We start from the raw sequence: 23,820 nt of genomic DNA, 5'->3' as shown, positions 1-23,820 counted from the left end.
AGACTGCATAGAAGGGTTTAGTATCTTAATGTATAAAGGTTAAAAAAAATCAGTGACTAGAACGAAAAACTACTTCCTCTGTTTTCATTCCACTGAAGTATTAAAGAGATGGTTCTTGAGGGTACAGATAAGCCTCACTCACTGTTAGAAGCAAAAGATATTATGAGTACTTAGTATTAAAAGATGCAAAACTATGCTTTGCCTAAGACCTAAAAAATGTCAGATCTTATGTACTTGTGGCAAACATAAAGCAAAAATCCAATTAATTTCTTCAGTTCCCCATTCAGAATACAAGGAAGTGAGAACTCTAAACCCCAGGCCAGGAAAAAACAAATAGTAAAAACAGTATTTAAAATAAAACCTCAAGACAACCCATGGAATGGGAGAAAATTTTACAAATCATATCATATTGTAAAAGAATTCCTTCCTGGGTAACACTCAAAGTAGGGATAAATAAGGACTGGTGTTGGGGGAGGCGGGGAAGGGGTGGCTGGAGACAGGGGAAGATAAAGAAATTACTGGAGTAGGTTTTAACTTAAAAAAAAAAAAACTACAATTTTGCAAATGTATGATAAGGGTCTAGTATCCAGAATATATAAAGAACTCTTACAATTCAACAATAAAAGGACAAACAATCCGATTTTTTAAAAGGGCAAAGGATTTGAATAGATATTTGTCCAAAGAAAATAAAAAAATGGCTAATAAGCACATGAAAAGCTACTCAACATCGTTAGTCATTAAGGAAATGAAAGTTAAAAACCACAATAAGATACCACTTCACGTCTACTAGGATGGCTATAATTTTTTTAAAAAAGAAAAAAAAAAAGAGAGAGAATCACAAGTATTGGTGATGATGTAGAGAAATTGCAACCCTCGTACATTGCTGGTAGAAATGTAAAGTGGTACCAGTTGATATGCGAAAGTTGGGCAGTTCCTCCAAAAGTTAAATACAGAGTTTCTACAAGAACCATCATTCCACTCAGGTATATTTTAGAGAATTGAAAACATTTGTTCATATAAAAATTTGTACACAAATGTTCATAGCAGCATTATTTATAATAGCCAAAAGTGAAAACAACTCAAGTGTCCATCAACAGATGAATGGATACACAAAATGTGGTATATCCATATAATGGAATATTATACAGACATAAAAAGGAATGAAGTATGAGACATGCTACAACATAGATGAGCCTTGAAAACATGCTTAGTGAAAGAAGCCAAACACAAAAGGCCACATATTGTGTGATTCCATATATATGAAATGTTCATAATAGGCAAATCCAGAGAGGCAGAAAGTAAATAAGTGGTTGCCAGGGACTGGGGAGTGGGGAGAATGGGAAGTGACTCCTAAGAACTACAGGATTTCTCTTTGGGGTGATGAAAAAGTTTTGGAATCAGGTAGTGATGTTAGTTACACAACTCTGTGAATACACTAAAACCACTGAATTATACAGTTTAAAATGTAAATTTAAAAATAAGAGTAAATTCTATGGCAGGTGAATTATATCTCAATAAAGCTATTATTACAAAAATATAAACATAAATAAAATAAAATCTCAACAGATTTTTTCATTTGTCGTTCACAAATCCTGACAAGGCAGGGTTTAGAGGGCAAAGAAAAGAAAAATAGTTGAGACATTTGAAATTAATAAGATGTAAGTAAATTAGTCAATTCTTGGTCACTGACATTAGCAGACTGCGGAAAGACGTGAATGATTTAAAATAGTAACAATTATGGGAGTTCCCTGGTGGTCTAGTGGTTAGGATTCCAGGCTTTCACTGCCATGGACCAGGTTCAATCCCTGGTCGGGGAACTGAGATCCTGCAAGCCGTGCAGCACAGCCAAAAAACAAAAAACAACAAAAAACAAAGTGATGAAAAATAAATGCTCAAATAAATTAGTCTTCACTGACTCAAAAAATAATGACAATTACTTATATTTGGCTTTAAAATCAATTATCTGTATAAACATTTGAATAAAGGAATGCTCAACATTCTGGGCAGCCATTCCCTTGGCAAAAGAGTTTGAAAATGGATTTTGGGACATCTGAAATTCTTAATGGAAATATTAATGGAAAGAGAAACAAGTGGTACTAAATCATCCAGAAAAGTCTTTACTAACTAAAGAACACCTTCTTTAATGCTGATTGGCTAGCTGACTTCAGCCTCACTTTCTTATATAGTCACTGATGCTTGAGCTGCAATTTTTTAAACTTCTATGGATTTGACATTTGTATTTGGGGGGGAGTTCTCAAATCCTGTATTTAAAATGTGTTACTTTACATATTTTAAAATACTTACATCTGTGTTATTTATTAACTATAGAGTTAGTGGTTTATTTTTCAAATTTGCTGTATTTCTAAAATTTATCCAAAAAGCAAAAATCAGATGGTGTTATTTTTGTTAGCTATTTGGCAGTGCATATATCCAGTTGTGGTTGTACATTTTATATGAAGAGGACCACAGAGTTTTTGCCAACAAATGTCATCTCCTACAGATTTAAGCCCCAAAGTAGAGGAAATTCTTAACTTTTCAACCAATAAAATAAAACTACAAAGTAAGGGGACTTCCCTGGTGGCGCAGTGGTTAAGAATCTGCCTGCCAATGCAGGGGACATGGGTTCAAGCCCTGGTCCGGGAAGATCCCACATGCCGCGGAGCAACTAAGCCTGTGCGCCACAACTACTGAGGCTGTGCTCTGGAGCCTGCAAGCCACAGCTACTGAGCCCACGTGCCACAACTACTGAAGCCTGCGTGCCTAGAGTCCATGCTCTGCAACAAGAGAAGCTACTGCAATGAGAAGACCGCGCACCGCAACGAAGAGTAGCCCCTGCTCACCGAAATTAGAGAAACACCGCACAGCTACTAAGACCCAACCCAGCCAAAAATAAATAAATTAAAATAAATAAATTAAAAAAAAAGAAAAACTACAAAGTAAGGACCTGACTCTCAAAGAGCCATGAGGTTGCCCAGCTTTCCTGTCTTTCCCCCCAACTCAGTTCCCTCAAGGTGCAGGCTCCTTATTGGGCACAAACAGTGCCTTTCAGACTAATGCAAAGCACCAGCCTAAGCAGACTGCAGCCTCTAGTACGTTCCTTGGAGCTGGGAAAGCAGCCAAGTAACTGACATTCAAAAGAATTCCTTCCTGGGTGATGTTCAAAGTATGAATAAATAAAATGGCTGTTGGGCGGGGTTAGGAGGACTAAGAGTTAAAGAAATCATTAGAGTAGGTGCTAACGTTTGGAACCAGCTACAGTTAGAAGTTAAACTCTGAGAGAAGAATCCAGCATTTATGCCTGTCAATAGAGGATCTACCCACCAGTTTTCCACACCTCCCCAGCCCTACTGAACCCTCTGCTACTAAGGCTGTGCTGGAAGGAAAAAGATAACCTACAAAATGTAAAGGAGACAATATAAGCCCTGACCCTAATCGCGTACCTGATTCCACCATGGAGTATTAGAGCTACCAGCATTCAATGAGCAGAGGGAATGGACATAGCTATGTAACCTCCCATGTAATAAAAAAGAGAAATCGCAGAATTACTGGAATTAAGGAAAGAGGCTCCAGAAAATGAAAACCTGAAGATGACATTAAAGGAACAAACTAGGAAATCCTCAGTTAAACAGAGAGAAAAAAGGTAGGCAGCTGGGCCTCCCTTGCCCGCACACCATCCATCTTTCGTACCTCATTGTTCATGTAATGTAGATCAAGAGGCTGCCCAAACACTGTCGTCACCTTGTGCTCCACATCTTCATATCTTACAGGCCGGCTGAATGCTATAATTCTGAAAAGGAACAGAAATCATGGTTAACTGTATATTTTAAATGCAGGGTTTAGAAGCTATGGCTCCTGAGTGTTATCTTCCTTTTCTTTTCAACATAGAATTCTCTTTTTATTTTTCATGCAGCTTGCCTTTCTCTGTATTTTTTTCTTCTCTTACGTCTACCTTTATCTTTTCACCCTTCTTCTGAGCATCTCTCAGGTTTGTCAATAGTACCTATGAGCAGTACTCAATCTCAGCCATTGTTCTTCCACTTCATCTCAGCTCTTTCGGTCAATGACAGTGCAGTATCATAGGAGGATACCTGGATTTAAAAACTATGCTTCAAATATTCCTGTTAGGAAGAAAACCTGGGGATTGGAGCAGCAGTCCTGAAAACATGGTCTTAACTCCTATAAACAACTCAACTCCAGGACTTGAAAGGTCTCTTCCATTGTTCATTTTTGAGATGCCACAGTAATCTCAATGCTGATTATCCTCAGAACTGACATTTCCTGCCATAGTCACAGGAATTCCCCTTGAGTTGGTTATATGCCTGATCAGTTTTTTCTTAACCAGTGACACATGCATGTAAGTAGCGTTGATATTGATGCTCTTCTAGAGAGACTCTCTAGGTCAGTTCAAAGAACAATTTCTATAAATAGATGGTAGAGTAAGAACATGTTCAAAGAGGTCTTAAAATGATTTGTCGTTAAATGTCACAGCAAAATTTACAAGTGGGGATAGATGAAACAAGGTTGGCAAAATGTTGATAATGTTGAAGTTGGGTGACAGGTCCTTGGGGGTTGAGTATCATATTCTATTTTTGTGTGTGCTTGAAATGTTTTTAATAAAAAGCTTTAATTAATGCATTAGGTTTAACTATATGATACTGGAGGTAGTCAACAATTTTTGCATATAAAAGTGGCAATTTTATATGGGACCAACCCAACACTCTAAAACTTAAATAATTAAAACAAAAATAAGCAAAGAGGGACTTCCCTGGTGACACAGTGGTTAAGACTCCACACTCCCAATGCAGGGGGCCTGGGTTCGATCCCTGGTCAGGGAACTAGATCTCACATGCCTTTTGCAACTAAGAGTTCGCATGCCACAACTAAGGAGTCCACGTGCTGCAACTAAGGAGCCCATGAGCCACAACTAAGGAGCCCGCCTGCCGCAACTAAGACCCCACGCAACCAAATAAATATTTAAAAAAAATAAGCAAAGAGATAAACAGAAGAGAATATCAGAAACCCATATATATTATATATATATATATACATACATATATATATATATGTATAAAGAAAATACAGGATTGAAAAAAATATTAGAGCAGGGAAGGTCTTCCTAAGCATTGCATAAAATAGATAAGACAAAAAGGAAGAAGACAAGTTTGACAACAAAAATTTAAACTTTTGATGGGAAAATAAACCATCAACAAAGTTAAAAAGAGGGCTTCCCTGATGGCGCAGTGGTTGAGAATCTGCCTGCTAATGCAGGGGACACGGGTTCGAGCCCTGGTCTGGGAGGATCCCACATGCCGCGGAGCAACTAGGCCCGTGAGCCACAACTACTGAGCCTGTGTATCTGGAGCCTGTGCTCCGCAACAAGAGAGGCCGCGATAGTGAGAGGCCCGCGCACCGCGATGAAGAGTGGCCCCCGCTTGCCACAACTAGAGAAAGCCCTTGCACAGAAACAAAGACCCAACACAGCAAAAATAAATTAATTAATTAATAAACTCCTACCCCCAACATCTTCTTTAAAAAAAAAAAGTTAAAAAGAAATACCAAACTTGGAGAAAATACTTGCAAAAATCAATAAGAAAAAGACAGCCCAATAGAAACACAAGCAAAGGATATGATGAATGGCTAATAAACACATGAAAAGATGCTTAATGTGATAGGGGAAAATGTATATTAAAACCACCTTAATCTGTTAGCATGTCTAGACTTAGATGAAATCTGACTAGTGTGTGGCGGACTAGCAGCACTCAGCCATCAGCCTCTATAGTTCTTGCCCTCCTCCACACTGACAGGAAGAAGTGCGTGGTTCTCTCAAATACTCCCTGCTCCCCCAGACTGGGAAGTGGTATAACCAGAGGAAGAAGCAATAAGCCACAGCAAAGACGGATCTAAGCCATTTTTTAAAAAATTTATCTTATTGAAGTATAGTTAATTTTACAATGTTATATTAATTTCTCCTGTATAGCAAAGTGATTCAGTTATACATATACATGCATTATTTTTCATATTCTTTTCCATTATGGTTTATCATAGGATATTGGCTATAGTTCCCTGTGCTATACGGTAGGATCTTGTTTATCCATTCTATATATAATAGTTTGCATCTGCTAATCCCAAACTCCCAATCCATCCCTCCCCCACCCCCCTCCCCACTGGCAACCACAAGTCTGTTCTCTATGTCTGCGAGTCTGTTTCTGTTTCATAGACAAGTTCATTTGTGTCATATTTTAGATTCCACATATAAGTGATATCATCTGGTATTTGTCTTTCTCTTTTTTTAAAAGAAATTTATTTATTTATTTATTTTTGGCTGTGTTGGTTCTTCATTGCCACGTGCGGGCTTCCTCTAGTTGCGGTGATCAGGGGCTACTCTTCCTTGCAGTGCACGGGCTTCTCATTACGGTGGCTTCTCTTGTTGCAGAGCACAGGCTCCAGGAGCGCGGGCTTCAGTAGTTGTGGCACATGGGCTCAGCAGCTGTGGCTCACGGGCTCTAGAGCGCAGGCTCAGTAGTTGTGGTGCATGGGCTTAGTTGCTCCATAGCATGTGGGATCTTCCCAGACCAGGGCTCAAACCCATGTCCCCTGCATTGGCAGGCAGATTCTTAACCACTGTGCCACTAGGGAAGTCCTGTCTTTCTCTTTCTGACTTACTTCACTTAGTATGATAATCTTTAGTTCCATCCATGTTGCTGCAAATTGCATTATTTCGTTCTTTTTTATGGCTGAGTAGTATTCCATTGTATATATGTATCACATCCTCTTTGTCCATTCATCTGTCGATGGGCATTTAGGTTGTTTCCATGTCTTGGCTACTGTAAATAGTGCTGCTGTGAACACAGGGGTGCATGTATCTTTTGAATTATAGTTTTGTCTGGATATATGCCCAGGAGTGGGATTGCTGGATCATATGGCAACTTTACTTTTAGTTTTTTGAGGAATCTCCATACTGTTTTCCATAGTGGCTGCACCAATTTACATTCCCATCGACAGTGTAGGAGGGTTGCCTTTTCTCCACACCCTTTCCAGCATTAGTTATTTGTAGACTTTGTAATGATGGCCATTCTGACCAGTGTGAGGTGATACCTCATTGCAGTTTTGATTTGCACTTCTTTAACAGTTAGCGACGCTGAGCATCTTTTCATGTGCCTGCTGGCAACCTGTATGTCTTCTATGGAGAAATGTCTAACGAGGTCTTCTGCCCATTTTTCGATTGGGCTGTTTGTTTCTTTGTTATTGAGTTGTATGAGCTGTTTGTATATTTTGGAAATTAAGCCTTTGTCAGTTGCATCAATTTGCAAATATTTCCTCCCAGTCCATAGGATGTCTTTTCATTTTGTTTATGGTTTCCTTTGCTGTGCAAAAGCCTGTAAGTTTGATTAGGTCTCATTTGTTTATTTTTGCTTTTATTTCTCTTGCCTTGGCAGACTGACCTAAGAAAATAGTATGATTTATGTCAGAGAATGTTTTGCCTATGTTCTCTTCTAGGAGTTTTATGGTGTTGTGTATTATATTTAAGTCTTCAAGCCATTTCAAGTTTATTTTTGTGTATGGTGTAAGGGTGTGTTCTAACTTCACTGATTTACACGTGGCTGTCCAGCTTTCCCAACACCACTTGAAGAGACTCTCTTTTCTCCATTGTATATTCTTGCCTCCTTTGTCAAAGATTAATGGTAGGTAATGTGGGTTTATTGCTGGGCTCTCTACTGTGTGTTCCATTGATTCAAATGTCTGTTTTTGTGCCAATACCATACTGTTTTGATTACTGTAGCTTTGTAGTATTGCCTGAAGTCTGGGAGGGGTATGCCTCTGGCTTTGTTCTTTTTCCTCAGGATTGCTTTGGCAATTCTTAGCCTTTTATGATTCCACATAAATTTTAGGATTATTTGTTCTAGTTCTGTGAAAAATGTCATGGGTAATTTGATAGGTAAGCCATTGGATTTTAATGAAATCTGGCTGGCTGAAATCAGTGGGCACCATAAAAGCTGTTATCATCTAGAACTGCACTGTTCAGTATGGTAGCCACTAGCCACATGTGGCTATTTAAATTCAAATTAAATTTTAGAATTGGCTCTTTCAGTCCCACTAGCCACATTGCAAGTGCTCACTAGATACATGTGGCAAGTGCCTAGTATACTGGAGAACTCAGCTATAAGTCGGCCCTCCATATCCACAGGTCCATAACTGCAGATCAAAAATATCTGAAAAAGGGCTTCCCTGGTGGCGCAGTGGTTGAGAGTCTGCCTGCCGATGCAGGGGACACGGGTTCGTGCCCCGGTCCGGGAAGATCCCACATGCCGTGGAGCGGCTGGGCCCGTGAGCCATGGCTGCTGAGCCTGTGCGTCCGGATCCTGTGCTCTGCAGCGGGAGAGGGCACAACAGTGAGAGGCCTGTGTACTGCAAAAAAAAAAAAAAAAAAAAAAAAAAAAAAAAATCTGAAAAAAATTCCAGAAAGTTCCAAAGAGCAAAACTTGAATTTGCCACATGCTGGCAACTATTTACATGGCATTTACATTGTATTAGGTATTATAAGTAATCTAGAGATGATTTAAAGTATACACGAAGATGTACATAGGCTATATGCCAAGACTGCACCATTTTACCTAAGAGACTTGACCATCCAAGGAGTTTGGTATCCACAGGGGGTCCTGGAACCAATTCCCTCGGCTACCAAGGGATTACTATAGAACCTTTCCATTACAGCAGCAAGTTCTACTGAACAACATTGATAGGATATTACTATAAACCATAATCTATCCTTCACACAAAGCATAACATCTCAGGAAGATAATTTCTCTATAACTTTTCCTTCATCCATCACTACCTTTCATTTTTGGAAATTATACTGCTGAATGTATTAGCTTATATCTACCAGGAAATCCATCCATATTGTAATCCTTATTTTTCCCTCAAATCAACTGTCCCAAACAATAATTAGGTGCAATCTAGATATGGGTTATCTAGATATGAGTGTTTTCTGGATTCTTTTGAGAGAATACCTTTCTATTAATTCAAAAGGGGCCAGCCTTTTTTTTTAAATCAATTTTTTAAATTTATTTATTTTTTTGGCTGCATTGGGTCTTCGTTGCTGCGTGTGGGTTTTCTCTAGCTGTGGCAAGCAGGGGCTACTCTTCCTTATGGTGCACAGGCTTCTCATTGCGGTGGCTTCTCTTGCTGTGGAGCATGGCTCCAGACCTACGGGCTTCAGCAGTTGCGGCATGTGGGCTCAGCAGTTGTGGCTCGCAGGCTCAGCCATTGTGGCTCACAGGCTCTAGAGCACAGGCTCAGTAGTTGTGGCACACAGGCTTAGTTGCTCTGCAGCATGTGGGATCTTCCTGGACCAGGGATCGAACCCATGTCCCGTGCCTTGGCAGGCAGATTCTTAACCACTGCACCACCAGGGAAGTCCCCGGGGCCAGCCTTTCTGAATAAAATACCAGGAGATCACTCAGATGTCTCTAGCACAGTTAGAAAAACATCAGGCTCAGAGATAAATTTTCCTGCATTTGGCCTGGTGATGAGCCATTCAAAACCCCCAAAAGCAGCCCAAAAGTCTGGTCAAGATCAGAAACCAGCACTCCCAGGTTTGGTAAGATCTAAGCTGCTGCTACCACCTTGAATAACAGACATTTTTAGGCCAGTACTTCAAAGAGGGGTCTAACACCCAGGACAACCATCCCCACCAGTGTTCAGACATGAAGGGAAGGAGATCCTAATCTACAGTCCTCTTCTGCCCTCCTGAGGCTAAGAGGGAGGAAGGGTAGAAGTCTGATGCCCACCCTTCCAAAGCAAAGGGAAAGTTAGCCCACCAGAATGGATACCTGGCAATGGCGAATGGGAAAAGTCACTACTTCTTTCCTCTTTTCTGTAAATTCTTATTCTATAAGGGCCTACAACATTTAGGTACATACTGTCCATATTCCCTGTAAAAAGTAAAGAAAGCCCACAATAACACTTTCTACAAAATCCTAAGACATGAAATACACGAAACCAGAGCTGTCTGGCACAGAGCAGCTTGAACTTGGCTTCCCCGCACCGACTTTTAAAGTCCTCAATTCCACACACAGTACACAAACAGTGAAATGCCATGGCTCCCGAAAACAGCTCCATAAAAAGAGAATGCAGTTTTCAAAACCTTGATACCAACACTGCCGCTTAGGGCTTCAAAAGCCTGACCACCTTAAATATTTGTGGTTTCGATCTGGCAGCATCTCTGAAACTAAACACATTCACTTTCTCAGTGTAAGTCCGCTCACTGTAACTGCACACCACTTAGGGAACAGGAATTCAGGAGCGTGTACTGTGTAATTAGGCTCCAACACAACTGAGCTTTTGATTTCCTATCTTCATACTTCTGAAAACTCTCTGCTGCTCCAAGTTTGGCAATCCCTCCAAAACCCAGTCAGGTCAGAAGTGTGAAAAGGAGCAACAATGAAGTGACAATTTAAGTTCCATGCTACTGGCAGGTCATAGGACAAACAGCTGGGGACAGAGCTCAGAAGACCTTCTTCCCTCCGGCCCTGGAACAGCCCTACAATTCGCATGGCGGCAGCAGAACCCTGGCTCTGCAGACCACTCTTTGTACAATGTTTCCATCCGGCAACCTCTGACAACCTTGCAGACTTCCGAATGTACTTTTTTAAGGGAGAACAGCAGCCAAAGCTCTCCGGAGCTAGTTTCAAATTGGGCTGAAAGATGCCAGCAGTACAGAACTACCAGTACAAGAGCATTTGAAGGCACTAAGGTCCTCTGGTGGGCCTCCTAAAGTAGGTGGATCTTATCCTGATGGGTATGCTCTTTGCCCCTCCAAATGCTCAAAGCAAAGGAAAAAGGGCGGGGCAGTTATCAATGGCAGAGAAAGGCAAAGAGGGGGAAAACAGGTACTGAAAAGCTTGCTTGGGCGCATGCTTGTGCCACATACATGCACACACAGGGTCTCAAATATCCCCTGACCAGAGTTCTGTAGGCTTTCTTAAAGGTTTTCCTTAAAATAACTTGAGAAATTCAGTGGAGTCATTTTTCTCCACTGAGAACTTCTACCTTGACTTCCTACAAAAAACTAAATACTGACAATGGAGAAAAGGATACAAGGGTTTTGTAACATTACTTTCACTTCCCTAACAAGGTAAAATACAGAATGCAGACTGAAAACTCCCTTTCTATGTCCTCAAATGAACTGAAATCTTTCACAACTGAGGGACTCGATGCAGCTTCCCATGACCTAGAGACATTTTAAACTTTTTTTTTCTTTTTCCGCTGAGTTGGGTCTTCATTGCTGCGCACAGGCTTCCTCTCATTGTAGCGAGCAGGGGCTACTCTTCGTTGTGGCGTGCGAGCTTCTCACTGCGGTGGCTTCTCTTGTTGCAGAGCACGGGCTCTAGGTGCGCAGGCTTCAGTAACTGCAGCTCACAGGCTCTAGAGCACAGGCTCAGCAGTTGCGGCACACAGACTTAGTTGCTCCGCAGCATGTGGGATCGTCCCAGACCAGGGCTCGAACCTGTGTCCCCTGCACTGGCAGGCGGATTCTTAACCACTGCGCCACCAGGGAAGTCCCAAGACATTTTAAAGAAAAACTTCCAATTCACCAACCTGACCCCTGATGTGGACAAAACCAGGGACACTCTACCGGGGATGGGAATGGTACCACGTAACAGGAGAATCCTCATCTCCCTCTGATGCCCATGGCTGGCACAGTGTCAGTGTGTCTGGAAGCCATGACTCAGTAGAGCTGGGGTCCTGACTTCCTCCCCTAGCACAATGGTGGATCTCACAGTAGCAAAATAAGAGCAGAAGAGTAAAACATTAGCAGTTGAAACGGCTTCCAATTTTAAGACCAGAAACAAGGTTCAATCAGTAGGCCAAACCAAGGGTGAAACTTTCCCCTTTATGCCCTATCAACCCCATTCCCCAGCCAGTGACCCCACAGGAATCACTCCAGGGCAATGGCTTCCACAAGCTGAACACTTTCTAAGAAATGCAGCATACATGAACACAACCACTCATCAGAAGGCAGACTTACCGCCTCTCCCCGTTGTGCTCGAACTTGATCCTGACGTCACTCTGCCAAAGAAATGATAGACAGGTTAGCGGTTTCTCTGGTGTGTGTCATTCCTGCCCTTCCCAGGTAAGTCTCAGGCAGTCCTTTAGCAACCTTAGGCAGACATCCCTGATGGCTCCTGTTAGAGCTTCTCTACCCCGACAGGCATTCCTTTCAATGAGTTCTAACCCCAGCGGCAACAAAGTTCTTGGGACAAGATCCTTTGGTGGCTGCCCCAGCTCAGGTGCTCTGCTCTGACATATCATTTCTAAGTTCACACATTCTCTATTTCCACAACTGGCTCTGGAGTTTCTCCCACTATATCACCACCTCCTGGCCAGCACACCGTTCCTTCTGGGCTGATGTAACTAGACAGAAAAAGAAACCTTAATACTGATACTTCCTAGCTCTACGACCACAACCAAGTTACTTATCCTCTGTAAGTCTTAGTTTTTCCATCTGCAAAGTAAGGCTAAACATACCTAATTCACAGAGTTGCTATGAGAACTAAACGAGAAAATGTAAGTAAAATACCTAATACATAGTAGACATGCAATAAATGGTTGCTGCTGCTACTAATGATTTCCACAATCCTTTCAAGGCTGCCCTCAGTGGGAGTAAAGTGGCACTCTGGACAAATACCTTATAATTGTCCCCAGCTCTAGCCTAAATGGCCATCATGTGTACCCTATAAGCTCCAGGAGGACAGGGTTCATGTCTCTCTTGTTTCTGTAGCTCCAGTGATAAGCAAAGGTAATAGTATATATCTGTGCTTACAATATTTATTAAACGGATTGACTGAAGAATAGAGTTGGGCGTTAAGTGTCAGAAATTAAGACGAGGTAGGAGTGTTAGAATGTTAAGGAACAAATCAAGGAGGACGAGAGATACTGTAAAGGGCAAACAAACAATTTGAAGGAGTTAAAAATGACAGGAAAAGGGAGAAGATATTATAGAAGAAAAGAACAGGTACAGGGGAAAAAGAAAACTAAGATAGTCAGGAAACCAACAACTAATAGAGGGGGAGGTAAGAAAGTTCATGGTCAATGAATGAAAATTATACTGAGATTGACAAATTAAAAAACTGTGGCTTGGAGGAAAGAAGAGGGTTTCAGAGTATCTGAAGATGAAGAACACAGAGCAGACAGAAAAGATGACAGAAAAGGGAGAAAGCTGAAAGGTAGGGTGGGTGCACACAGGACTTCCTTTTCCCAAGAGATTGGGGGGCTAGAATTCCCTTCCAGTCAAATGAACTAGACTGGTGTTTCTAATTTACACTCTAAAACTTATTGAGGACCCCAAAAAGCTTTTGTTTATGTAGATTATATCTACTGATATTTGCCATGTTAGAAATTAAAATCGAGAAAATTTAGATTTTATTCATTTAAAAATAATTTAAAAACGTTATGTGTTAACATAAATACATTTTAATTAAAAAAACTTTAAAAAAGTGAAGTGAGAGAATGCCAGTCTCTTTAATGCATGGCTTAATAGGAGACAGCTGGATTCTCATATCAGTTTTTGCTTTCAAACTGTTGTGATAATACGTATTGTGTAGCCTCTGGAAAACTCTACTGTACATTCTTAAGAGTATGAGGGTATAAAGGGCAAGGAACATCTTAGTACTATTATGAAAATAGTTTTGACCTGATGGACCCTCGAAAGGTTCTTGAGAACTTCCTAGGGGTCCTAGAACACACCTTGAGAGTCAATGAATTAAAATATAAGAATACAGCCTCTAACTCACTATTTTAAAGACAGGGAAATGGAAGCTCAAAGAGCTTCATGACCCTGAAAAGCTCACATACTAAACAGTGGACAGCAAAGCTCCCCTGAGGAGTAGGCCTGCGATGTGACAACTTTTCAAAATACAGCCCTGATACAGTCCTTTCATCCTTTGATGTAACATATGGGCCACTTGATCCCATTACTAATAATATGACAACAGTTAACATTTACTGAGGATTTACTATATACTAAGCCTTGTTCTAAGCATGTTACATGTATCAATTAAACTAACCCTCACAACAGGTACTATTATTGTGTCTACTTTACAGGAGAACCTAATTTACAATGAAGTTAAACAAGTTCTCTCAAGATTATAATGCTTTAAAAGAAGCTCAGATATGGTATAACTTAAGTGTCACACAGGCAAGGGAGGTTTATTTTACTCACAGATGCAGGGCTTCAATGGGAGCACTGAAAGAAGGAAACTATCAAAGGATCTTTTGAGACCTTTTCAGAACTCATGGAGAAGATGGAGTAATAATAATGGAGCCAGCATCAGGAGACCAGGGTAGCAATCATGCAGGAAGCTATGGGGCCTGGGGAACCAGTAGGGGAGGCTCTGGCTGAGGCTGTGCGTAGGTGGAGATGGAGGAGGTGGCATGGAAAGGCAGTGTGCCCCCTCTGGTGTGCATTGCAGGTGAGAGAGACTGTGTGTGTATGTGTGCACATGCGCGTGTGAACATGAGCACACAAGCAGAAAGGTGAGGCACTGCTGCAGAGGAAGTTATCATGGGGCTTCAAGGTTTGCATGAGTGACAGCAGTGTTTTCACTGTCTTCTTTTTCTCCTTCCCCTGAACTACTAAGCAGCTCCCGTGGCAAGGCCTTCCGAAGCACAGTGCCTGCAACACGCTGCCGCATCTGACATGCTGTCTCCAGCTTCCCATGCTGTCTGGTTCCACAACTAGCTCTGGAGTATCCCAAGTGCTCACCGCAGTTTGCAGCCCTGTCTGTCCCTGCAGCTGGGTTACCACTCCTTTCACCTCCTCCTGCTCACAGCCCAGCACACCTTGGTGTAGCACTCATTATTATTATATTTTATTAATCGATTCTATTTTTAGAACAGCTTTAGAGTTACAGAAAAGTTGAGCAGATAGAGCAGAGTGTCCATATACCCTTCTCCCCCCTCCACCCCCAGTTTCCCCTATCAGTAACATTAGTATGGTACATTTCTTTTTGTTACAACTAATTAAACAATATTGATGTGCTAAATAAAGCCCATAGTTTATTCAGATTTCCCTTTTTTCCTGTTGATTAAAAAAAAATTATTCCTCTGTTGATTTTTATCTAATTTTTTATAGTAATAAAAAACACATAACATAAAAACACATAACAATAGCTCTCATTCTAAACTGGGACATTATATTTAGATGCACCTATGAAGGAATCCCCTCTGTCCCTTTGTGGGACTGAAGGAACTAAATTTATTTCATGATGGGCCACAATCCAAATACTATTCTACTTGAATTCAGTGAGAAAGGGAATTAAACTTTTGCCTCAAACCACAAATCACTCCCACTCAAGACTAACCTAGCCTGTGATTAGTAAGCAGTGTAAACAAAGATGCCTAGCCTTCTGAATCCCTTGTCTGATGTGGCTACAGCCTTTCCAGAGCAGGATGCAGGCTTCCATGTACCACATGGTGTGCCCAAATCTGCCAAGTTCCTAAATCTGAGTGACCCCTGTCAGGCTGACTAGAATAAGCCATGGATAAGGAAGTTCAGATACAGCTAACTAGATTCAATTCCTTCCTGCCCACCATCCTCCTTGCCCCTCCGAGGCATTTCGCACTGGTAGCGGCGTCCTCTGTCATGAGGTTCTCTCCTCTTGCCTCTGTGACTCTATCCCAAGCCAGGGAACCTGCCACCACTCTAACCACTTCTGCTTCTTTGCTGGTTCCTCTTCCTCATGCCCTCTCACACCCCTCCCCCAACATGTAACTGTGCCTCAATGTTTGGACTTTTGGCCTCTGGATTTCTCTCCCTCTTCTCACATCTTCCCCTTGGCAGGAATTAAAAAATCAGGCAACCTATAAATAGAAGATTCCCAAATCTCTATGTCCAGCCCCAATTTCTCAAGCGAAACCTCATCCGTCTGCCACAGATATAAGGCAGATAAGTCATTGTTAGGAATGCAGCACTAGAGTCAAACTGTCTGGCTTCAAATCCTGGCTCTATAACCTCCTTGTTGTAACCTTGAACTAATCTCTCTGTGACTCAGTTTCCTCATCTGAAAAGTGAAAATAGTGACAGTATCTATCTCATGGAGTTATCAAAATACTTAAATGAAATAACTGGATAAAGATATGAGAAAAGTTCCTGACACATAATAAGTGCTCAAAAAATGGTAATACCAGGTCCTTTAGCCAAAACCCTTGGGGCCGAAAGTGTCTCAGAAAGCACTTTTGGATTTAGAGAGGTAGTGGTACGTGTTCTGTATGTTAAGTGATGCCCCTCCAGGGGGAAGGTGTCTGGGCAGCACTCCACGGCACAGCAGAACGCTCACAGGCATTCCGTGCACCCCTCTGCGCTGCTTAGCCTCTCCTGAAGTTAGTTTGGGATTTTGTAACTACTTCTGACCAGCAGCTGGGAACAAAGTTGAGTTCTACACTCTCTTCCCTGGCAGCCACGTGTGCCAGGTCAATGGAGCCACCTTCAATCAGGGTCCCTAAGTGACTGTGGGGAACACTGTCCCCCCTTCCCTGTGCTGGCCGTATCTGTACAGTCACTAAGATTTAGGGTTTACCTGTTAAGAGCAAAAGCTAGTTTTTGTATTGGAAAGTATGAATATTCACAATTAGTCAAATAAATAAAGACTGTAAATGGCCCTGTGTCCATTCAGGCCAAGTTTTGTTGCCAAATGAATTTGCTGCAAATTTAAAAATAAAGAAATAAAATTTTAAAAACATCTTTTAGTTTGCAGTACTCTTTGGATTTTAGAGTTGCAGATAAGGGATTGTGTACCTGCAAAAGCAATATACACACATACCTCTCAGAGTATTTCACTGTAGTCGCAAACTCAACCTAGCCATGTGTGTCTGCATCAACTACCCTCCCGAACTAGTCCCCCTTCTCAGTGTTGCCATTTCTAATACTGGCTACAGGCTCAAACCTCTGAGTTCTGCTTGATTCTTTCCTTCTTTTCCCTTTCTCACAGCCAGACAGCAAGTTCCAATTCTCCCCTCCAGGGACTCCAGTATGAGACTCTGCTTCCCATTCTCTCAGTTGTCACTCTCGGAGCCCCTTTCCCCTCCTGAATTCCTGAAGCAGCCTCTGTACTTCTCAGCTCCCCCCTTCCAGCACATTCTACATTCCTCCACAGTTTCAGTCATCTTAACCACCGCTTTCACCACACCCCTTCTTTGTTCAAAAAGTAATCAGTGATACCCATGACCTATGGAATAAAGTCTAAGTTCTTTACTGTCATTCAAAGCCCTCTGGAATGTAAGCTCACTCAGTTTACCTAATCATCTCACACCGTTTGTTCTCAAAGGGAACCCTCTCTCCAGCCAGATCAATGCCCACCCTATTTCCTGAAATATGCCATATTCATTCCTTCCCCTAGGCCTTTAATAATTCAGCTTCCCAACCTGGAGTGCCACACTTCCTCCTTTCCACCTAACTAAACTCTTATACATCCTTCACTGCCTGGTTCCAGTGCCACCTCCTCCAGAAATGACTCCATAACTCCTTCGGCCCAAGTTCGTCTTTTACTTTCCTGGCCTCCTGTGGCTCTCAGTATCTGTACCATATATTTAGGCATAGTCACATAGTACCTTAGTTTCTTTTTTTTTACATATTTCTCATTTCTCATAAGACTGCATGATTCCTAGGGTACAGGGAATATAACTTATATTTCTTTGTCTAAGAAGGTTGAGTATAGGCCCATGTTGAGCTGAATGGAGAGGTGCTGCTGCTGAGAAAGAAGTGCCAGTACAAAAATTCCGGTCTAGGCAGGTTCAAGTCCCCCGCCCACCAGAGCTACTTTGGTGAAAGGAAGAGTGAGAGCGCGCCCAGGCCTGGCTGCAGGCCTCCAGGCGGGGCTACGGATTTGGGAACTCAGGGGGCAGTAGGAGTAACCAACGCTACCAAACTTAAGCAGACGTGACCTTCTCAAAGTTTGAACTCAACAACTGGATATGTAACCCAAAAAGACTCCCAAGAATTCAAAACAACCTTTATTAAACAAAGGCTTATGAACCTCTGACATGGCAGAGGCCCCGGCCAGCCCGTGTCTCCGGTGCCCTCTCTCTGACTCTGCAGTGCTCCCCCTCCCTGTAGTTGCCATATACCTTTGGCTCCCACATCTCTGGCACTGGAGTCCTTACTTTGCCAAAGAAAGTAAATAAATGAGAAGAAAAGAGCAACAAAAATAATTTTATTTGTGTGACTCAGGAAAGTCCTAAGAGATCAGTGGAAGAGGTGATTATAAAGCAACCTTCTTCCCTACCCTAATTCTTTCTATATCCCCAGTCCCAGCATTGTGCCTGGCATGCAGCAGGGGCTCAGTGAGTATCTGAATAAATCAATGATGAAATAGTGTATTAGTTATTTACTGCTAGTTAATAAACTATCACACACAAAAAAGGAAGCTTCTTATAAAATAGAATATGAGGCTTGTATATTGTATTATGTTTTATTTTCAAACTAGCCAGCCTATCTTATCAACAACCCATGAAAGAGAAAGGAAGTCCTCAAGAGTCAGGTCTATCACAGTAAAAGCAAAAGACAGTCTGCTCAATCACTGACCCTGCGGAGGAACAGCTCCTAGAATTCTCCTCCTCTGTAACTAATAGCCAAGAGCCTGCCCTTCTAGCACCTGCTATGAAGAAAGCAACTTTTCCATTCTTAAGCACCCACTAGTGAACATCTGGAGGGTCAGACCCAGACCCTGGGCTCTGTTCAAGCCTCTACCTACCACCGTGATAAGATTCAAGGGAAACAGGAATCCATGGTAATAAGGATTCTATTTTTTCTTCTACTGGGACTTTCATATATCAGATTAGCTTCCTAAGTCTGCAAAGGACCATCTGATATATAGTAATGTCAGTCCAATAAAGGTAGAAAACCTTAACCCTTTCAGTTCCATGACAATCTGCATACTTCTGGTTAGATGCTTTCACTAGCGCTCATACCCACAATGCCCGAACATTAACAGAAGTGATGTAGTCACTACCACTTTACACCCATACCTTGTTTTACAATGTATAAAATCTTTTGTATTCTGTCTATGATCTTACAACAACTTTCAGAGGTAGACACTAGGCCTGTATTTTCAGATGGAAAAACTGAGGTTTAAAAAGGTTATCAGACTTATACATGGTAAAATTACTGTGACCGGGAGTCAGAAGATCTGGGTTTGCTTCCTGGCTCTACTTAATATCTTTGCATAAGCACTTTGTAAACTTTAAAGTATTATACACATGCTTATAGTTTAGCTTATAGTTGTTGTTATTGCTGTTAACTGTTGTTGTTGGAAGCACTCTCTAAACTGTAAGATCCATGTTAATGGATTATTAACAACTCAATGACTTCTGGGCCAGTGCTCCTTTCACTACACTAAGCTGTCGCCCTCACAGAGAAATAGCACCTGTTGATAAAGCACTGTTAGTTGATGACTGCTAAAGGGTCTGCCCTTCATGGCCTATAAAACCAGCCACAGGCCCCAGCTGAGGATGTGCCACACATGTCTAAGAACATGCAGCCAGCTCTAACCGGCTGTAGGCTTCCAGGGACCTAATGTCCAGGTGGGAGAATACAGAGAGCACAGATCCTAACTCTTAGCAAATAGTTGAATAACCAAGCGCCTCATACCCCTGTACTTCCGTAGCTGCTCAGAATGCTCAGTTTTTCTCAAATGTATTCTCTTTTTCAATTAGTTGCCTAGCTTGTTTACTCAGGGAAGAGGGTATCTGAAGTCTTGCCAAGCAGAGGTATTAAATTATGATTTCCCGTTCTTCCAGGCCTCAGCCCCCAAACGATTCTGTCAGTGAACCCCCAGCTCCCGTGGCATTCCTTGCTGTGCCAAGCTTGAGCCCCATGAGGCTATGCCAATCTCAGCACTGCCATTCTCACTCTGAGGCGCTGCTTGCCTCTGCCAACATCATTCCATCCCTGAACAAACCACCTTTCCTGGTGGCCAAAACACTCGGGTACTTTCAACTGGGACTCTGCAATTTGAATCTTTAGCCCAATTTGACATTTCTTAGACCAATTTGGCATCTCTTAGCCATTTAAATTAGGTTTTGATCTTTCAGTCCTCTCTCCTCCTAAGCATGGACCTTCTGACAGAAGAATTGCTACTGGAGAAAACCGTTTAATCCTATCCTAGGCCCAAGCAAACAAAAACAAGAATTTTTAAAAAGGGAATTCACTGTGTAAACTGTAAAGTCCTACCTTAACAGATTATTAACATCTCAAGACTCAGGCTGCACTCTTTTCATTACATTGAGCTGTAAACACTTCTCCCCCTAAATGTTCCCACCATCCCCATCTCACCCCATCCTTCCTTGGAAATGCAATCACTGAGACTCTCTCTCTCCTTCTGCTTTCACGATTTTGCTGAAGACTATTTCTCCTGGTCAGAAGCTGAACATCTGCTATACTTCCCAGGAGAGACCATTCTACAACCTTGACTTTATTAAGGGGGAAGCTATTTTGACGTTTTCATTGCCCTTTTACCCAATATTAGCATAAAACTTTGAGCTTCAACTTCTAAACAGCCATGCTAGTTCCAAGCTTCATATTCCCCCCAGATCCCCATGCCCCCTGGAATAGACGCTTAGCTGGGATTCCCACTGATGAGATTATCACAATGCATAGAAACTCATGACCTGTGTGGTGGAACGAATGTACCAAGGAGATGTGCACATCTCCAAGCATGTACTTAATTTCTTGCCCAACAAATCAATAGTCCCTTATACAGTATATAAAGTTGTGCTATCCAAGACAATAGCCATTAGCCATATGTAGCTATTTAAATTTAAATTAATTAAAATTAAATAAAATTTTAAATTCAGTTCCTCAACTACACTGGGCAGTACAAATATAGAACATTTCCATCATCACAGAAGTTTACTGGACAGCACTGACAGAGGTTGCTTATGAATAATACTGTTGTGAGAAATGGTGACAGCACACAGGTAATGAGTAACCAGTGCTCCCTGCAAATCCACTAAAACAATTTGTCCAGGAAATGAATTCCACACTCTTCCAGCACTAGTAGATTTAAAAGCACATTTTAGCTTTAACGGGTAATTTTGTTCCTTACCAAAAATTTCTTTTTCTCACTGGCCCCTGCACATGAGCTTGTAGTTACTGTGGGGCTGTTCAGAAGGGCTGAGCTGCTGCTGTTGTGTTTTTTCTTTAAAAGCAAAAAAACTGAGGTTAATAATTTGTATCCTTCATGCAACAGAAAAAGTTTGACGATATTCAAGTAAACCGTGGGTCCAAAGAGCTAGTACCGCTTGTTAAGATTATTTCCTCTATACTAGTCAATCCTTTTCACAGGCTTCTACCTTCATAACCACTGCCTTCACCCCAATAACACAGCAGCAGGCATGGTAAAAGATCAGGATTTTTCTTATAATAGCTCTTAGGCCTAAACAGGATTCCTAAAAGGTAATCTCCCTTCAAGGAATGATCAGAGACCACTCCACCCTGCCTCTTCTCCACAGAGTCCATTTAGGTCTTCCAACTCAAGAAAGCTTCCCCTTTTCACCTACTAACTGACATCCACGCTAATAGTCCCATTTGGAGAAAGATCAGCTGACTGGAGCGGCGTTAACAAGCACACTCTACATAGGAAGACAGGAAGGAAAGTGAGGTCATTAGGCTCAAGCCTGGGGGAGGGGATTCACTTCTGGTAAAATGCTCCTTCCAAAAGCAGCTTTGAATAGAAGTGAGTTACAGCAAGTGAGAACCCACACAATTAGAATAATGTACAACAGTACAAGAATGGGCCCTATTCTGTTGTTCCCCTAGTTCTGTAAGGTAAACACAAAAAATAAAAGCAGCTTTCTAAACTATTCCTTATGTTACAACTGAAACAAAAGGACTTCGGGTCCCTAGTTTTCCTAAAGGCAGGAAATATTCTGGGAGGCTATATCTAGCCAACCTCAGACAGAAGAAGTTCTAGCCCCTTATACTTTCTCCAGGAACCAAGAGCACTTCTGAAGAATTGGTAGACAAGGTGCAAATGAGGAGAGAGAAGATTAGCTGATAACGAAGAGAACCACAAGGAAGGATATCATCAAACACACCAAACTTGGCCATCTGATACCCACCAGGAAGGAAAGCTCCCCGTCACTCACTCCTCTCTGTGGGCCAAAGGGCCTAGGCAACAGGGAGGTCAGTGACACTGGAGGCGAGAAGAAGGTTCTCAACAGCGCACAACTTTAAATGTTAACAAAATAGAAGCTGTTTTCCTAAAGAAGCACACAACTCTCAATAAAACAGGCACTCTCAACTACCTGAGTTAATGGGGGGAAACAACTGTAAACAACAATAACAAAATCACTCATTGTTACTTTCAGAATATATATGATGTTTTATTAAATAAATTTCCCTTCCTAACTACATTTTAAATAAACCAATACTAAAATTAATTAATTTTTTCTGAGTATATACTGTAAGATAGCTAAAAAGTTTCTGAATTAGGGATCGTGAATCTGGATAAAATATTTGCCAAATGATCAGTAAAGGAAAAAGTATATGAATACTGTCCCCATAATTAGTGAAGAAATTATTCTAACTCTCCAAAGATGAAACAGTATTTACAAGGTGAGATGCACAAGGCATTGGGACTCCAGATCACAACCCACACCTGGTTAGTACATATCACTTACCATTTAACAGACTTAAGGGAAGGGACCAATAGCATTCAAGCCTGTATCAGAGTATCATTGGCTTCTCACATATTTGCCACCTGAAAACCCCTCCCCAACAAATTTAGTTAACAGCCATGGCCGCACACACCTGCCTATTTGGGTGACCCGTTTCTTTGTTCTTCATGGTCTCATATCCAGGCACCCGGGGACGTCGGCTCATCTGGAGGGCCACCAGATCCTTCATGATTGAGTTCAATGCCTCCTGTTCGTCTGCAAAGAAAGAGAGCACATGGGCTAAGGTACTTTAATACAGACCACAGAAGTACTTTCACAAATTATATAACTAACACTCAGGGAGTTCTGCCCAGGTGAGAGACCCTGTAACTATAATCTCATGAATTTGTTATCTGTGAAAAGTAGATAACTGAGGTCAGACTACGGCAATTTGAATTTTAATGGATTCTTAACAGCTCTCCAATCAGATTTCTGGCAGCAATATCTACCAGTTCACTGGGGGCAAGGGAGGTGTTCAAACAGACCAATTCTTCCAGTGCCAGAGAAACTCAACCAGGAATAATAGATGAAGAGTTGGAGTGAAGAACAACAAAGCACAGTGTAGTAGGGTACTGAGTGAAAAGATGAATTCATGGAGAGCTGATTATGGGACATAGTCAGTCAGACTTATTCCTAAACTATCATACACAGGAGAGCATATTTAAAAGGTACCAAACAAGGACCTCAGGTCGCTGCTTTGAACAAATGTTGTTTTACAAGCCTAGCCTCTGAATGCCCCCTCCCAACTCTTTACAATTTTATAGGCCTTCTGCTTCCCACAGGGAAGTCAAAAGGCAGTTCTATTGTTTTTCTTCCCTAACTGACCAAGCAATGCATTGTCTCTGCCTTACTGGTATTACTTTTAATCCCCCTTTCTTGACATAGCATAGATCACTACAGTTCTCATGCAATGAAGACAACTGGCCAAAACCCAGAACTTAAACCAGCCCAATTCCATGTTTTGCAAAATCCTCCTAGGCCCTTCAAGAGATCCTTGTCTACTCAAACAGCACTGGGGAGTTGAAAATAAATCTGCTGATCTGCAAAGAAACATGAGGAATGAGCTGTTACACTTGCTTTAGTGACAAATGAGTCACTTAGGGACTT

At 41.7% G+C, this 23,820-nt stretch overlaps 1 protein-coding gene across 3 annotated transcripts in view; it reads right to left on the bottom strand.

The window, feature by feature from the left end:
• MAP3K3 (mitogen-activated protein kinase kinase kinase 3) overlaps positions 1-23,820 on the bottom strand; it is a 62,692-nt gene that overhangs the window by 31,103 nt on the left and 7,769 nt on the right. For 2 of the 3 annotated variants that reach the window (XM_079904920.1, XM_079904922.1), the window contains exons 2-5: positions 22,808-22,929; positions 21,102-21,194; positions 12,029-12,069; positions 3,688-3,787 (exon numbers count right to left, since the gene is read on the bottom strand). In XM_079904920.1, the coding sequence (XP_079761046.1) occupies positions 3,688-3,787; positions 12,029-12,069; positions 21,102-21,194; positions 22,808-22,929 (356 nt within the window). The remainder of the gene's footprint in view (positions 1-3,687; positions 3,788-12,028; positions 12,070-21,101; positions 21,195-22,807; positions 22,930-23,820) is intronic. The other variant, XM_079904921.1, reaches the window with a different exon arrangement.

The sequence above is a fragment of the Stenella coeruleoalba genome (assembly GCF_951394435.1).
Source record: "Stenella coeruleoalba genome assembly, chromosome: 19".
In the NCBI taxonomy this organism is placed as follows: Eukaryota; Metazoa; Chordata; class Mammalia; order Artiodactyla; family Delphinidae; genus Stenella; species Stenella coeruleoalba.
This window is presented reverse-complemented; position numbering and strand designations above follow the sequence as displayed.